Raw genomic sequence first — 16,634 nt, forward strand, 5'->3', positions numbered from 1 at the left:
AGCTCCGAGAAGCTGTGACTAGCCCAAGGTCACCCAGCTGGCGTTTGTGGGAGTGCACAGGCTAGTCTGAATTCCCCAGATAAGCCTCCACAGCTCAGGCGGCAGAGCAGGGAATCAAACCCGGTTCCTCCAGATTAGATACACGAGCTCTTAACCTCCTACGCCACTGCTGCTCAGGCCATTTTTGTTTAGGATTTATTACAGGTCTCAGCCCTGGGGTCTATTTGCATACTGAAATGTATTGAAATGTATTGTCGAAGGCTTTCACAGCCAGAACCACTAGGGTGTTGTGGGTTTTCCAGGTTGTATGGCCGTGTTGCTAAAAGGAAGCCAGCCACAGATGCAGGCGAAATGTCAGGAGAAAATGCTACTGGAACACGGCCATACAACTCGAAAAAAAACACAACACCCTACTAAATACTGAAATGTCCGAGTGTTTTGAGATGGGATGTGACAGCAGACATCTGAGACTTATGAGGACCTTTCTGTCTTGTAGGTCTTATGTGGCATTGCGAGATGAACCTGTATCACACTTCACATGCAAGTCCGGTCCAGTAGCCAGGATGGAACCAGGAGCTGTCCCAGAGGCTGAACCGCCTCGTGGCTGGCTGAGAACGGAAGGCGATGCATCCGGAGAAGCGCTCGCATACTGAGAAGCTGAGGGGACCAGCTTCTTTCTAGGCCCCTTCCTTGGTACAATGATGGGAGAGACCCAGCGTGCTTACGTCACCAATGACATTGAGTCCAGCGCCCAAGACAAAGATATCAGCTTTGAGCACTTTGGCAAGAAGGATGTGAGTGATGCGTTTGACAGCCGACTGCTGGACTGCTCAGAGCCGTGCCTCCACGAAGGGGCTGAAAACGGGTCCAGTTTCACCAGCACGAGGGACAAGGAGCCTCAGAACCAGCGGGAAGCCGTGATCCGACCCCAGCAAGCGGGCAAAATCGACTTCCGGTCCCTGCACAACAGACCCAGCTTCCCCAGCGACAGCCCTTGGGGCGCCGTCAAAGGAAGCCCCCAGTCTCCCACGGGAAAGAGCCGCGCGAGGGACAAGAACAGGCGGTCAGGGAAAGCGGAGCGTGGCCACCAGCAGCTCTACCGACTCACCATCAGCAATGCCCGGCCCAATCCCACCATCGGCATCGCTTACCCCCAGCAGAAGGTCACGCCGCCCAAGAAGGTGGAGCTCAGCCGAGGACCCGTCTCGGGGAGCTACCGGTTTCACGTTCCCAGAATCCCTGAGAGGGAAGTGGAGCTCCAGCAGGAGGATCTCAGCTTCACCCGCTGCTTCCCAGAGGCCGCCTCAAGCCATATTTCCAGCAACTATACCTCACCGACAGCCGCTGCGCGCCCAAACCATGGCGCAAAGATGCAGCCGCCAGTTGTCATTCCTCACGAAAGTTCTGGCAGCAGCGGGCAGTTACATTATCTGGAGTTCCAGGGAAGTGGGAATAACTCGTGGCCTCCGCCAGACAAAAGCCTTCCGGGTACTAACAGTGGACTGTCCGCCCCAACGGCTTGCCCTTTCCTGGACACCAGCAAATCAAAGGCACGCTGTTTGGGGCCTTCGTCGTTTCAGTACCCTTTTCAGGCTTTGCACAGCCCAGCTGCCGACACTTTCCAGGGTGACGCCAGCGCGCAAGACTACGTAGACATTTCATTGGCCACCAGTCCGGCCTCTCATGGTGCTTTGGCCTTCCATTCTTCCTCCAAGGACTGGAAAGAGGAAGCCCTCGGCAACGACCCCTACGAGAACGTGGCTCCGGAGAGCAGGCTGTACGGCCTGGCTCCTCCACTGGCCCCGTTTCTCCCGTCACCGACTCAAGGGCACTTGCCTTGCTACAAAGGAAGGAACGAACATTCCACTGACCCCAATGGTGCTATTTCTCCTTCTGGTGCTATTGACCAAAACCCAAGCACTTTGCAAGAAAACCAAGCCGTTTTCCCACCCAGTTTACATGTTTCTAGTATGCCAAAGCCGATCGGTAAGAGGCAGTCCTCCTTGAAAGACAGTGTAGCTAGTCAACGGATACTGGACGCAGGAAGCCTGCTGAGAAGGAGCGTGCCACAGATCTCTCTCCCCCAAGTGCACTTTCAGAACAAGGCTTACGGCGACCCTCCGGCTAGTGGCTTGGGCAACCCGGGTTCAGTGCCTTTTGAGAAGAGCCTTTCCAGCCCAGCTCAGAACCACCCGCGGCTCTTGCAGGCCTGGGAGGCAGGCAAGAGGCCTTATTCTCCCACGGAACAAAACACAATGCCTTACACAAGTCCTGCTGGAAGCCAGCTCTGCTTTGGGGGCCATTCGGGGCCAGAACAAAGACAGCACGTCAGGAAGGCCTGGCATCACCTGCACCTCGCTTCTGCCGTGCCTGGCCAGAACCGGATCGAGCTCTCGAGGAAACTCGCCAGCCAGAAACTCCCTTTCTCGCCGGAGTGGGAAGGACACGGCAAGGCCCACAAGGGTGCCACCGGCTATGCTGGTAAAGTGCTGCTGACCGGGGAGGGAGCCATTATGCAGAGGCACAACCCAGGCCTGCAGAGCTGTAGCTCGGTGAACGCCATCTGTTTGGATGGAGCGAAAGATGCCGACCTCCCTGCCATGTGCGGCTCAAGGAGCAAGCCCCTCTTCTTCAACGTGAGCCAAGCGGCGCCCCCAGCATCCTCGCGGCTCCCCTCCAGCTCAGCTTTGGTGCTGCCCCCTCTGACCTTGGTTGCGTCCCCGAGCGACTCCCCTCTCCCGTCGCCTGCCCCCAACCCCACCAGTGGCAGCAGCTGCTCGTCCCTCTCTCCCCTGTCCAGCAGCCCCAGCAGCCTCGGCTTTGAAGATGGCACACCGCTGACCACGTCCCCCTTCTTTCACCACCCTTGCCACCCAAAGGATGGCATGAAACCCGTCCACATTTCAGAGCCGCTGTGTACCGGTTCAGCCCACTACCATGCGGCAGAGCCCGTCAAGGCCTTCCACCTCTCGCAAGGAGCCTCAAAGGACGACCTCCTTTACAAAGGCATCCCTATGGAGGGCGGCTTCCACAAGCCAAACGTGGAGGCCTCCCAGGGGTGCCTGGAGGGCTTTGTGGCAGAGGCCCCCCCTCCGCCTTATTCCTCGCATCACCTCCTGGCCAGCTCGCTCAGTAGCGCAAGCCTTGACCAGCTGGACGTGTTCCTAACCTGCAAGCAATGTGACCAGAACTTCAGCAACCTGTCGTCTTTTCTGGAGCACCGTCAGTTCTGTAGCGCGCACGTGGCGCTGCAGGGCCAGATGAAAGACAGCTCCCATGGGACGGAAATCAGGAAGCAGCCAAACCCGCCTCTTGATTCTGGGAAGCACGTGCTGGGGCCGCTGCTACTGCCCAGTTCTCACTTGCAGTTGCTTGCTTTGAACAAGACTGCCGATTTCCTGGCGGATGGAGAGGGCAAAGGAGAACCCAGAGAGGATCCTCTCAGGATGAACCAGCTCAGCAGCCTCGTGAACCCGTTGCCGCTCAGCACCTCTGACCTGGAGATCGATGATGCCAAGCTAGACAGCCTGATCACCGAAGCTCTGAACGGGCTGGGGTACCAGTCAGACAACCCAGAAATCGACAGCAGCTTCATAGATGTGTTTGCAGACGAAGAACTGGCATCTGTGAAGGTCACCACCGGTGGGGCCCCATACAAAGCGAAAGACGGGAAGAAAATGAAGCACGTGGGGACGGAGGAGAATGTGAAAATGGGCAGTTGTTATGAGGATAATCCCTGTGGAGACCTGGCCAAAATTCAAGCATCTGGGAAGCAACAGGGGCCTAACGAGAGGGGAGCAGCCTGGTGCCCGGACCATGGAGGAGAACCGTTTGAGAAACAGAACAGAACAGACTCTGTTCGCAGCAAGGCTGCAGACCCAGCAATGGATGACAGAGTGCAAAATGAGACAAACACCCAACTGAAGGTAGGAAGGAAAAGCTGCGGATCTTTTCTGCCGGCAAAGCAGGCAACCAAGACATTTTCAGAACGGAAGCAGCCAAAGAATGTCAAGTGTGCTTATTCTCTGGCGAGTGACCTCCGGCCAGTGGGTGAGCCGGTCGCTGCTGCCGGGAACCCCAAGATCTCTGCGAAAGAGGTGAAGAAGCGGAAGCTGCGGAGCGGGACGTGGAGCAAGGAGCTCATCCACAAGATCGTCCAGCAGAAAAACAAGCTCCACAAGTTGCACACCAAGAGCACCAAAGCGGTCCCACTCTCCTTGCTGGCCGACCGGCTGCTGCCTGAGACAAAGGACAGCAGATTCGGCGAATACGAGTACATGTCAGAATCCGATGACGAGAGGGTGGAATACGCCAAGAGGCATTGCAGGCGGAAGCTGGGCTCGAGATTCGGCGGGAAGCTGAGAAGCGGCTTCAGCAGGAGGCACCCAGGGAGAGGCGGGCGGGAGAAGGACAAGGAGGCGGCCTGGAGCTACGGGCAGCGGAAAGCCAGAGAGGAGCCCCAGAGGGCTTCGGGCAAGGAGGCCGGCAGGAAAGATGGCTGCGTGGCCAAGTTGCGGAGCAGAAGCTGCAGGTCTTCTACAAGCAGTTACCGGAGCACGCCCTTCCCCAGCGAAGCAAGCAGCAGCCCCCAAAGCACCGAACGAGCCGATTCGGACACAGAGAAGGAAGGCGAGCAGAGAAAGAGTCCTCCGCCGAACCCTGAGCGTGCCAGGCCACTTCCGAGAGGATTCCTCAACGTGCCTGCGAGAGAAACACGAGGAAGGAGCCGTACCCTCACCTCTGACTGGTCTGGAGAGCCAGACGGCGTCAACTTGGCCAGAATTCTGCCTCCGGTTTTTAAGGTGCATCGAAACGACAGTCCCGACATTTCTCCAGTCAGCTCTACGAATGAAGAAGAAGGACTGCTACGTTCCCAAGAGAGCCTGCATCCCAGCAGGACTGCACCGGGCCAGAGCCCAGCCGTGCTTTTTGGTTCTGAAGAGTCAGAGCAGTACAGCGGGAGGGCCAAGGAAGAGAAGCCGAGGCCTCCGGGCAAAGCCCCAGAGCCGTGTGAGCTGGGGACGGATCAGCGCTGGCCCCAGATTGCTGCCTATAACGGGCAGTACCATGTTGAAGATCTGATTGGTCCTTCCCCAACTGACAACAGCCGAATCCCCACTGATGAGGATGCTGCCTACGACAAAGTGGACACGAAGCATTTGGAGAAGCAGCAGCCGTTCATTTCTCCCATCAACTGTTTTAGTGACAATCCTGTTGGTTTGGGGATGGCCGAGAAAGGGCTGAGCCTGCTGGTCAGCACGGCAGACACGTTTTACGGCTGCAAAGAATTACCCAGCAGCTATGAATCACCGGGTCTTTTCCCGGGCTCTCCAGCCATCGAACCCCCCCACAGTGACAATGTGTACTTGTGCCCGGGAGACGTCGGCTCGTTTAAACGGAAGCCCCCCGGGATCTTGCCTTACGAAGCCGATCAAAGCAAGCTCTCGTCACCTCTTAGCTTCGATTCTTCCTCTGTCTTTGCAGAGATCCCCGTTGCCAACTTTGACGCGACCTTATATGACAGTGTTTCTCCGAGCAAGGATAGTTATGCTACCTTTCCAGGCGCCAGTAACCCGCTTGGCAAGATGATCCCGTTTGACCAGCAGTACTCTTCATTTCTGCCAGAAAAGGACTGGAACCAGCTCGTAGACGTATTGCCGGTTTTACCCGAGGACCTTGCCCCGTTTCATAGCCTCCCCGTTGAGAAACCGTTCGCGAAGAGGTTCCCGAGTGAGATCGACCAAATGCCGATGCCTTTGCCCGAAAGGATTGCGGATTACAACGAACCTTTTATGAACAGCATATCAGATGACGACCTGGAGATCAAAAGGTTGGTCACTGAGTTGGAAAGCCAGCTACAGACGAGCAAGCTGAGCGTGGAGGCATCAGAGGAGCACCAAACTCCTGAGCATCCCACTGATACGGAGCAGGAGTCCGTCAACCGGTTTTCCCCCTTAACCCTGGAGCAACCGAGTGATGGAAAGGCCCTGTTCTTAGTGGAGGATGAGTTTGAGAATGCAGGCCTTCTGTCCACAAAAGACTGCCTCTGTGAAAATTCAGCCAGTGAGAAAACTCTACTTCCAGATTTAGATCCGAAGTATGGACACCACCAAGACCTTTGGCCTTGTCTGGTCCAGTTCAGTCCTTTACCGTCGACCATGAGCCCCTCGTCAACTGCTGATCTAATCTTGGTTGGCCCTTTGAGCTCCAAAGAGTCTCATGAAAAGCTTGATGAAGATCTGGAAGATTCTGAAATTACTGGGGAAGACGGTTTCAGAGAAACAAGGAATGTGTCCAGCAGAATTATACCGGTACCTGAAAATATAGAGGTTCCCAGCTACACGGACCATCTGATACAAAGTCCTGATCCTTTGTTCCCGAAGACCCTGGAGGCAGCTGTGCTAAATATTCATGAGGCTTTGCCACTGGAGGCAGATGGTTTTCCAAAACTGTCACAGAAAGAGAAAACGGTTGACAGCGCTGCAGAGCTGAAATCATACGGTCATCAGCCTCCATGCTTGAAACCAGAATTGGGACTGCAAGATGTCAGAGCTCAAGAGGATGATGGTGGCTTGCCCTCTAGCTCCCACCCTGTCGAAGACCCAGAAGAAAGTCTCTTGAACAAAAGGAGGTCACCTGAAATGCTGGGATCTCGGGATGAAGATGAATCTGTGCTGCTGGAAAAGGCTAAGGAAGCAGAAGGTGTGACATCTTGCCAAGATCCAGTGCCGTGTGATAAAACTGGCCACAGGAAAGCCTTGCTCTTCGAGGCACTGCCCTTTTCCAAGGAGGTGGAAGGAGGTGCAGAATATGCTTCGGGCCCCCAAGGAAAGTCAGCTAATCCTCTGCAGCAGCTGCAGCTGTTTGTCGCTCAGACAGTCAAGAACAATGAGGAAGACCTGCTTCTACCCTGCTTCCCAGTGCTGCATCCGGCCTCTCTCCTGCCCACGAGTGCCAGCGAACAGACCGAGAAGGAGGAGGGGATTGCAGACAGTGTGCTGAGTGCTGAGGGGGCTGAGAGTCCCACACTGGAGGAAAGGAAGAGGACGGTGGGGGGTGAACTGGGCAGCAAGTCATCGGATTCAGCAGAGTTGCATTTGGAAGCCGTTGAGCAAGCGGGGCGTTTGGGGGGAGCTGCCTCTCATGCCACAGAGCAACTGGGGCTTCCGTGCTTGACAGATGCCTGTTCAGCAGAGGCGGACATCAATAGATGCACAAGCGGCCTTTCAGCAGAGCACAGTAACCTCTCTCTGCTCAGCAACTCATCCGTCACCTCATTGCTAAGGGAGAAGGGAGCTCAGGGTGCCGCAGTTACAGGAGAGCAGGAAAAAACAACCTTGACATTTAGGAGCCACAGAAAATCCCCTTTAAGCCCCGGATCATTTGAGCAAGATACGCCAAGCCACGCGTTACCAGCAGCGCTCAAAATCCAAGTCACACACTGTGCTGCTTGGGGTGAAGCAGGCCCTAAGGAGCAGGCATTGTGTGATGTGAAAACCCAGTCGATTGAACTGAGTGGGGATCGGTCACAACAGGACACACCTGCAGCCCCGACCAGCCCTCCTGAAAATCATTACCGGGATGGTTACCTCTTGCACAAATCAGGCTTTTGTTCGGGAATCAGTCCAGGCTTGACAGAAGACCTGAAGAAACAAGCGAGCCAGTGTGCAGACGCCTCCCAGGACAGTTTCCCCGTGGAATCTGGCTTTGCTGATCAGCAGTACATGCAGGAAAATAATAAGACCGATGCGTTTTCAGACTGTGGAGAGCTAGCATCTCAAGAACTGCACTGTCTGACCAGAGTGCCCAAGGGCCGTCCCATTCCGCTTTGTACATGCAGATACTCCTCCTCTGGTGAAGAGAAGGTGGCCACTGGGACTCCTTCAGAACACAAGAAATTGAAAGAAGCAACTCCCTTTTCTCCCACTTCGCAGCCCTGTGAGCCCCCGTCTTCGCTTCTCTCGGCCAGGATGGGCAACCTGCAACGACATCTTACAGATGGCGCATCTGGTGCTTTGGCAGAGTCTCCACAAGATGTCACTACCCAGGCGGCCTCTCCTCTGTTCTTGGGAGATCAAACAGATCCTCTTGCAGGAAAGGAAGGACTCTTGAAATTACAAGCCACCAGCAGCCAGCCCCCTGATGAGCCATCTTTTATGCATAAAGACCTTTCTGAAGGTGAACACAGCGATACACTCTTGGCTGTGGTCAAGATTACCAGATCTCCTTCTGTTCCCCTGCAGGGCATCTTTCTTGGCCCGTCTCCATCAGACATTTACTCTACTCAGTGCAGAGATGAAGATACAGATCAAGGACTCCAAGGAACGGAAGAGGCTGGAAGTCACTCCCCAAAAGTCAGTGCAGTTGAACTCCAGCATGAGGCTTTTAGCAAAGATGTAGATATTGAAGAGACTCTGGTAGCAGACTTCACCCAAGCAGATGATGCCGCAGCAGCCCAACACAGTGCCAGCCACTGTCCAGAGACTTGGTGTAGCCGCACTTCTCAGAACACGGCCAGTAGACAGAACGAGGTGAAGAAGGAAGGCTGTGAACAAGGTGAGCAGCCGGAAAGCTTTCCTAGTTCCAGGGAGCAAGAAAAAAAGGGCAAACGTGGAAATTCTGAAGATGATTCCAAAACAGGACAGCTGGAAGAGGAAGGACTGCAAGTTGCCTGTGATAGTTGTTCCATTTCTTCTAGATTCAAAACAGGGTTGTTGAGACCCAGGGTTGCAAAGGGTCAGGAGAACGAGCGTAGGGTTCTGTTGGCAAGTCCTGCTTTGGGCCCAAGCAAGCCGGCCTCTAAGAGAAATAGGAAGACTTCGGTCAAAGAACGAGGGCACAGCTCACGCATTCCAAAAACAGCTTCTGGCCAAGTTGTTCCCAGATCCTACAGAAGGCAGAGAAAGGCGCCCACTGCAGAGATCCAGGAAGTTGTTAGCAGGGTGCTGAGTGACTTAAGTGTCACCCATGAACCGCAAAGCACAGATTGTTTTAGTGAAGACACGAAAACCACATCCGCTCCACTGGCTGAGTCAATGGCTAACACTAGAAAAGATTCAGAGACAGAAGGGATGGCGGGAGAGGCCAGGCCTGTTGGCTTGGGCAGTCTTACTGAGAAGAAACTGAGGAAGAAAGGGAGGAAAGGGAAAGGAGCTCCCGATCGGCAGAAGGACGTAAAGTCTTCTCACGTGGAGAATGAGATCAGCGGCACTGTCAACCTCACTTCGACTGAGTTCTCTAAAGACATGGAGAATGGTCACAGCTCCGCAGAAGCGCAGGCTGAGGGCCGGTCACCTGTGCCCCCTTACAATCTGAGTGTGGGTGGATTTGAAGTAGATGAAAGAAGAACCTCAGCCAAAGAGCCTGCCAGAGAAGAGACTTTTCAGGAGGCACAGAGCGGCGGTGGAAAGGGGACAGAAGATCCAGAGGCAGAAGAAAAGCTTCACCCGCAAGACAGTTGGCAACCTGGGCCCCCACAGCAAGTCAAGAAGGTGTTGAGCCACCTTTGTGAAGAGCAGAGCGACAGCATAAATGTGGAGGAACCTGAGGCAAAGGACAGTTCTTCGGACGAGGCAAACTGCACAAATCAGAACAACCTATTGATCCTCCCTCCGAGCCCCAAGAGTCAACAGCACCCCTTGGATTCTGGGCCAGACAAAAAGGGCTCCATAGAAGAGACCTCAGAGAAGGCAGCGGAGGGCTCCTCGGGTCCAGGGGACTCCAAGTCCTGGGGGACAGGAGAGACTCCACAGAGCAACGAAGGTCCAGACCTGCAGAGCTTGTTTGACGACGACACCACGTTTTCACAACTTTTCCCCAGGAACGACCACTTTGCCCGGAGGAAGTGCACTCGCGTTTACGGGAAGCGGACGAAAAAGCTGAGACCCGTCGCGGAGACCAACCCCAGGCCCGAAGTCTCAAGGGACCTCTTCACGATCCGGATGGCTTCCGACCTCGGGGAAACCAGCTCCTTCTGCGTCACGAGAGAAGATCCCTGCGAGTATGAAACCATCTCCATCGACGATGCGCTGATGCTCAACATGTGCCACAACAACAAAACCACGCCCAGCAACGCCAGTTCCACCTCGCCTAAAAGCGCTGCTTCTCAGCCGGTTGCCAGACAAAGGGAAGAAGCTACGGATTTGAAGAAGGACGACGCAGTGAGCTTTCTGTGCCAAACAAGCCCGACGGAAGCTCTTCCAACCTTGAGCAACTGGGATGCTCTGGGGAAAGAGGTGGAAGCCGGACCACTGCTCAGTTCACCTGCGGAGCGTTCTAGTGGCCATTCTGTGGCAGGCGCCAGTCCGGAGCCTCCTGATCTGGAAAAAGAGCCCTACGACACCAGAAGGAATGAAAATCCCACCTTGCCTGAATTCCATACCATTGATCTGGAGATGCTGAACACGAAGTTTGAGGCGAGGGACACGCCCAGTAACCCCGCTGAAGAGAGTCGTCTCCCACCTGTGGACGAGCACACCTTAGGTCTGAAGCAGACGTCCGTCGGTCAAGGCAAGCCAATCAGAAATAAGCTAGAAGAAGGGAAACCAGGGAAGTCCCGGAGTGACCTCAAGACTAAGGAAAAGCAATACAAGTGTAAAGTGTGCTTCCAGTGGTTCCTCACCTTGGGCGAGCTGGACTTCCACAAGCTGACCCACAACCCCTCCCCTCCTCCGACCTGCTACATGTGCGTCCAGAGAAAGTTCAGCTCTCGAGAGCAACTGAGGGACCACTTGAAGGAGAAGCACGCCAAGAACAAAGCTGGCCTCTGGGCTTGCGGGATGTGCTTGAAGGAGATCTCCGATGTCTGGATGTACAACGAGCACTTGAGGGAGCATGCCACGCAGTTTGCCCGGAAAGGCCAGGCTCAGAAATCGGTCTTGGGTATGCCTGGTTGTTTCTCTGAAGACAACGTGGCCGTCACTCACTTCCTGAACTCCATCTTGTGTCGGAAGCCCAGCAAGGCCTCCAAGAACGCAGAGCCGGGCAGCAAAGCTCTTGTGGGCAAAGACAGCAAAGTCCCCAAAGAACCTCAAGGCCAGGAGGGAAAGGTCAGCAAGGACCTCTCAGAAGGCGTGGCCAGAATCAAGCCGCCAGCTTCCTCCCCCAAAGCACCCACAGTTCCATCCCCAGCCCCAGCTCCGAAGGCCGAAGGACCTCCCATGCACCCTGAATGCAAAGACCCTTCTCGGGACTGTCATCACTGTGGGAAGCAGTTTCCAAAGCCCTTCAAGCTCCAGCGCCACCTGGTGGTGCACAGCCTGCAGAAGATCTTCTTGTGCCACAAGTGCCCCATGTTCTACCAGGAGACCAGAGAGCTTCGGAGCCACCTCAGCCAAGAGCACGGGACGGCCGAGGAGGCCGACATCAAGCACACCACCCTGTACGCCTGCGAGCTGTGCGCAGACGTCATGCACGTGATCAAGAAGTCCTTCATCTGCAGCACCTGCAACTACACCTTCTCCAAAAAAGAGCAGTACGACAGGCACATGGAGAAACACCTGGCAGGCGGCAGCAAGACCTTCCGCTTCCAAGGAGTGATGCGCCCGGGGGCCTTTCCGAAGGAGGGAGGCAAGAAAATCAAGGAGGAGTCGCGCCCCAGAGAAGGCACGCCTGCTGCCAAGAAGAAGAAGGTTCTCCACCACACCAGCTCACCTGCGCAGGGCTCACCTGTGCACTTGGATTCTCTTCGTTCCCCCCTGCTAGGGGGTGAAGCTCTGCTACCTCCAAGCGAGCCTCTTTCGGCAGCGGTCCGTGTGACTAAGACTCCTCCGCCCCAGGCCCCTGTCAAAGCGGAGGAGCAGATGGGAGCCTTCCCTGGTTTCTTGGCCGAAATAGAAGAATCTCAGTTCGACCGTCTGCCTTCACCCCCTCCTCTAGCACTCCAGCAAACATCTGACTGCCCAGAGGTCAGGCACGTGGCTGGACTTCCTACAGGCCAGCTGATGAAAAGAAGCTTGCCAGATGAGAATCCTCCTCTGTTTTTCGACTCTCCTGACGCAATTAGCATCGATCTTGCCAGCTTAGCACATAAACGCGCAGAAGGCCAAGAGCTGTCTCCACCTCATCTCTCTGAGAAGCACGAGACTCCTGAACAGGCCGCCTTTAGCAGCGCGGCTGAGCGTGCCCTAGGGACGTGGGGCAATTCCCAGTTGCAAGAGGAGCCCATGAGGAAGATGCATGAGCTTGCTGCTGGGAGTACAGAATGTAAGGGGTCTGGTAAAGGGCAGTGGGCTGGCCATCTGAATGGGACAGTTCCTCAGGAAAGTGCTTGTAAGCTAAATTCACCTGAAGTTGCCTTCCACGCTTTACCTCTGAAGGATAAGACATCGTCACCAGCCCTAAATCGACCTGCCAAGAAAACCACAGGCAGTCTGGCTGACTCTGAAAATGGCACAAGTGGCCAGAATTCCCTAAGTAGTCCAGGAGAGGTCCAGAAGGCCCTCTACCTAAAAGACAAAGCCCCACCGGAGACAGGTGCTTGCCCCAAAGACAGCAGGGCCCAGGTGAGCGTCAAAGATGGGGGAACCCTCCAAACCAGTCCTGCGAGCGACCCCCTCCCAAATGACACAGGAAGTGCCCCAGCAAGACACAACCACTCTGAACCCAACACATTCCAGGAACGATCGGTTGCCAATGGGCTCGCCAAAGCACACCCCAAAAAGAGGAGGGAGCACAAGTCTTCCCACAAGGGCAGCTCAGCCTCCCGTGAAAATATCGAGGGGGACGGAGGGGGAAAGAGGAAAAAGGTCCGGTGGCCGGAAGCCATGAGGGGGGAGGGGGCCGGAGGCTTCACAAGGGCCGACTGGTCGAGCAGCGAGACTCTAGCCCTCTCCCCTCGTAGGAGAGATACTCACTGCAACAAACTGTCTCCCAAGCCCAAGGCGTCCATGAGAAGTGGCCAACTGAAGAAAACGGTGCTTGACCAGTGTTTCCAGAAGAAAGCAGAGGCCCGCCATTCCAACGGAGAGTTGAAACGCAAGAAGGACGTCTTGGGCAAGACTTATCACACCCTCTTATCCAAAGATCCTTCCCCTTCCCCGGCCAGCTCTCTGAACAGACCTAGAGCTGTCCAAGGTGCTAAGCTGCCTGAAGCTCACCACTACCGGACGGCTGAATCCCAGAACAATCTCCTCAACCAACTGTTTGGGCAGAAATTAACTAGCTTTAAAATTCCTTTAAGAAGAGATACTTCTGAGTAATTTATGAAAGTGACTTATGGTGATCCTTTCGCTGCTTTCAAGGGGGTGGGGGGAATTATCAAAGCGTTGAATTCGTTTGCGTCGCGTGATTTCTGTGTCTAGCTAAATGAACTTGCACGGCAGCCTCTGAAATAGTTTTGCTTTTGTGTCTTGATAATCTGCTTTAATTCACCTGATTTATCATGCAAATGCTAGAACTTTGATGTTGCTGATGATTTTCATGAACTAAAACTGTAATCGCTCTGGGCAGAGCGAAGCGTCAAGAGGAAATGCTTTATTGGAGAAGTGCTGAGGTTATGGGGATACTTGCAAATCCCGGCCCCTTTTGAGACTGTGTCTCTGTTATCTTTGTACAAAGTACTTGAAGAGATGAACTTCATTCCAGAGACGTCTTATTCATAAGGTGCAGTACACTGTAGAAAGCAATTTTTTTCTCCTGGAGACTTTGCACAAATAATCCTGAATGATTTCATTTAATTGGGAGCAGCCTAAGACATGATACAATTAAAAAAATTAAATTAAGAAGGAAGCAGGCCCCGGTTTTGACAGACATCCATTCCCAAGAACGTGGAGTTAAAAGTGAACTAATTTCTATTGCCTCGGGGCCTTGATGTAAGTTGCTGCCTTTTTAAAGACCACTGTAGATATTACTGAAAGGGATGTTTTTAAGAGAGAGAGAGAGAAATTATAACCCCCTCCAATCTAACTGAACTGCACCTTGAAGATTTTTGACATAGTTTCTTTTTAATTATTATTTTAATTATTATTTTTCCCATGAGAAACAAAACTGTGCCAATTTACCCACGCCCCCTCCCACCAACGCAGTACTGTCCTGATTACCTGTAAGGAATGGTTTCTAACTCTTACTGTATTGAAATAGTTGCTAGACTTTGGGCTTTCACTATGCAGTTAACTGGTGCTATTTTTGTTTTCGTAATGTGAATACTGACAGGAACAAACCAGTCAAGGAAGGGGTGGGGGAGACACAACGCTTTAAAGAACCGTTGCCTGTATAAACCTAACACACAGAGAGAGAACAGGAAGGGGGGGTATCTTGTGTGTTCTCTTGCAAACCTGGTACTCCACAGCGTATGCAACCACAGTTGCATCTTGAGGTTTGATTCTCAGGTGCGGATTAAGACTCGGAGGGTCACCCGTCGTTTTTAGGGGCCTCCCGACGTCACAGAGGAGAAGAGAAAGGTGCACTGGAAGAGTTGGGGGCAGGCACGCAGCATTCTTTGCGTGTGTCTTGCAACTATTATGTGTTTTGTTTGTAAGATTTTTAAAAAAGGAATTAAGTGGCTTTATCCTGTTAATATGTACTTTTACAGTTCTCTGTGTAAAAAAAAAGAGTAGATTAATTATACATCGGGTGCAATGTGTTACGTTTAAAGTTTTTATTTTGATATTTGTCAGAGCAGAGAAAAGCGCTGAAAACGCCCGTTTGGTTTTTCCGTTTTTTTTTAATAATGTTGTACAGGGGCCAATTGAGCACCTTTTTAATGTTGAATAAAATATGAGATGAACATTACCCAGTGGTACTGTAAGACAGGGCCTGGATTTCTCTTTGCAAATATAGTCCAATATTTTCACAGAAGCTTTGCCGGTCTGTTTTGCCTTTTTCAGCCAACCTGCTATTGATTACTTTCTTATTTATTTGGGGTGCGGTGAGAAGGATTGGTGGTGGGGAGGCTGGGCATGGTGGGTTCTCTATGACAAACGGATCTAGCCTTAACATACTAGATTGGAGCATAGCTTCATTACATGAAGCCAAACTTATTCAGGAAACTCATTGCTTCAGGATGCTGCAGTGCCATTGCCAGAGAGTTGAATGACCTGCCAGATGTTTGTCCAACTCAATCCACAGCTGCTGATCTTGGTGACCAACGGCGTGACTTCCATATTCAGAGGCAGCAGAATATGGTGGTGTGGTGCCAGCAATCCACCATGGGCCACCTGGAATAGGGTCAGCCAGTCCACCTCCTCTTCCTTGGACTGATGTGCTCTTCAACACGCTTAGTCCTTTCCTGATCTGCAGACTAGTTGCTCGGAAGCTGAATGGTGGGAGGTTCAGGACAGACACAAGGAAGCACTTCTTCTTATCAAGCATTGTTAAACTGGAATTCGCTGCCACAGGATGTGGAAAAAGCTTCTTGGAAGATTTTATAAGGGAGGTGGACAAATTCATCGAGGAGGGGGCTATCAGTGGCTACTAGTCGTAATGGAGATTTTAAAAGGGCTTGGACAGATTTATGGAGGAGAAGTCGATCTATGGCTACCAATCTTGATCTCAGATTGCAAATGACTTAGCAGACCAGAGGCTTGGAAGCAGCAGCAGCAGCAGGTGGCCATTGCTTTCACATCCTGCACGTGAGCTCCCAAAGGCACCTGGTGGGCCACTGCGAGTAGCAGAGTGATGGACTAGAATCTCAGGGGTAGGGAACCTGTGGCTCTCCAGATGTTCAGGAACTACAATTCCCATCAGCCCCTACCAGCATGGCCAATTGGCCATGCTGACAGAGGCTGATGGGAATTGTAGTTCCTGAACATCTGGAGAGCCGCAGGTTCCCTACCCCTGGACTAGATGGACTCTGGTCTGATCCAGCAGGCTCGTTCTTATGTTCTTATGAGATCTACTCCTTCCAGTCCCAGAAGCAATTACTCCTCCCCGCCCCCTTAAACCCATTGCTTGGGAGCACAGGGAGGAAGATGCCGTTGTTCCTGGGCTTCCTAGAAGCAGCTGGTCGGACACTCTGCCACGGAAGCCTGCTGGCTGACCTTCGGCCAGTCAACTCCCTCTCAGCCTGATCTACCCTTACAGGGTTGTTGTGAGGATAAAACAGAGGCGAGGAATAGATGAATGCCACTTTGGGTTCCCATTGGGGAGATAAGCAGGATAGAAATAAAGTAAATAGATTTTTTAAACGTTCTTATGTTCTTAAGGCACTAGATAAGGTCCTGGTTCTTCTCTCTCCTGATTTGCGACCTCTTCTTCGTTATTTATTCCTGCAGCTTATCCAAAAACAGCCTCCAGTTCAGAGCACCTTGACTTGAAGGAGCAGCAGTGGCGTAGGAGGTTAAGAGCTCATGTGTCTAATCTGGAGGAACTGGGTTTGATTCCCAGCTCTGCCGCCTGAGCTGTGGAGGCTTATCTGGGGAATTCAGATTAGCCTGTGCACTCCCACACACGCCAGCTGGGTGACCTTGGGCTACTCACAGCTTCTCGGAGCTCTCTCAGCCCCACGTACCTCACAGGGTGTTTGTTGTGAGGGCAAGGAGATTGTAAGCCCCTTTGAGTCTCCTGCAGGAGAGAAAGGGGGGATATAAATCCAAACTCTTCTTCTTCTTCTTGAAGAGGTACAGTTCTACCCAGCAGGCAAATTTGCATCTGTGCCGCTATTGAGAGGAAGAAGCAGAGAGAGCCATTGGGGCTTC

The 16,634-nt window shown here is 53.1% G+C and overlaps 1 protein-coding gene across 3 annotated transcripts in view; it reads left to right on the plus strand.

Moving 5' to 3' along the window:
• Nucleotides 1-14,796, plus strand: part of ZNF469 (zinc finger protein 469) — a 138,565-nt gene extending 123,769 nt beyond the window's left edge. For all 3 annotated transcript variants that reach the window (XM_048516101.1, XM_048516100.1, XM_048516102.1), the window contains one exon: nucleotides 497-14,796. In XM_048516101.1, coding sequence (XP_048372058.1) covers nucleotides 699-13,199 — 12,501 coding nt within the window. In that variant the 5' untranslated portion in view covers nucleotides 497-698 and the 3' untranslated portion in view covers nucleotides 13,200-14,796. The remainder of the gene's footprint in view (nucleotides 1-496) is intronic.
• The last annotated feature ends 1,838 nt before the right edge of the window (nucleotides 14,797-16,634 follow it).

Source organism: Sphaerodactylus townsendi, linkage group LG14 (genome assembly GCF_021028975.2).
Source record: "Sphaerodactylus townsendi isolate TG3544 linkage group LG14, MPM_Stown_v2.3, whole genome shotgun sequence".
In the NCBI taxonomy this organism is placed as follows: domain Eukaryota; kingdom Metazoa; phylum Chordata; class Lepidosauria; order Squamata; family Sphaerodactylidae; genus Sphaerodactylus; species Sphaerodactylus townsendi.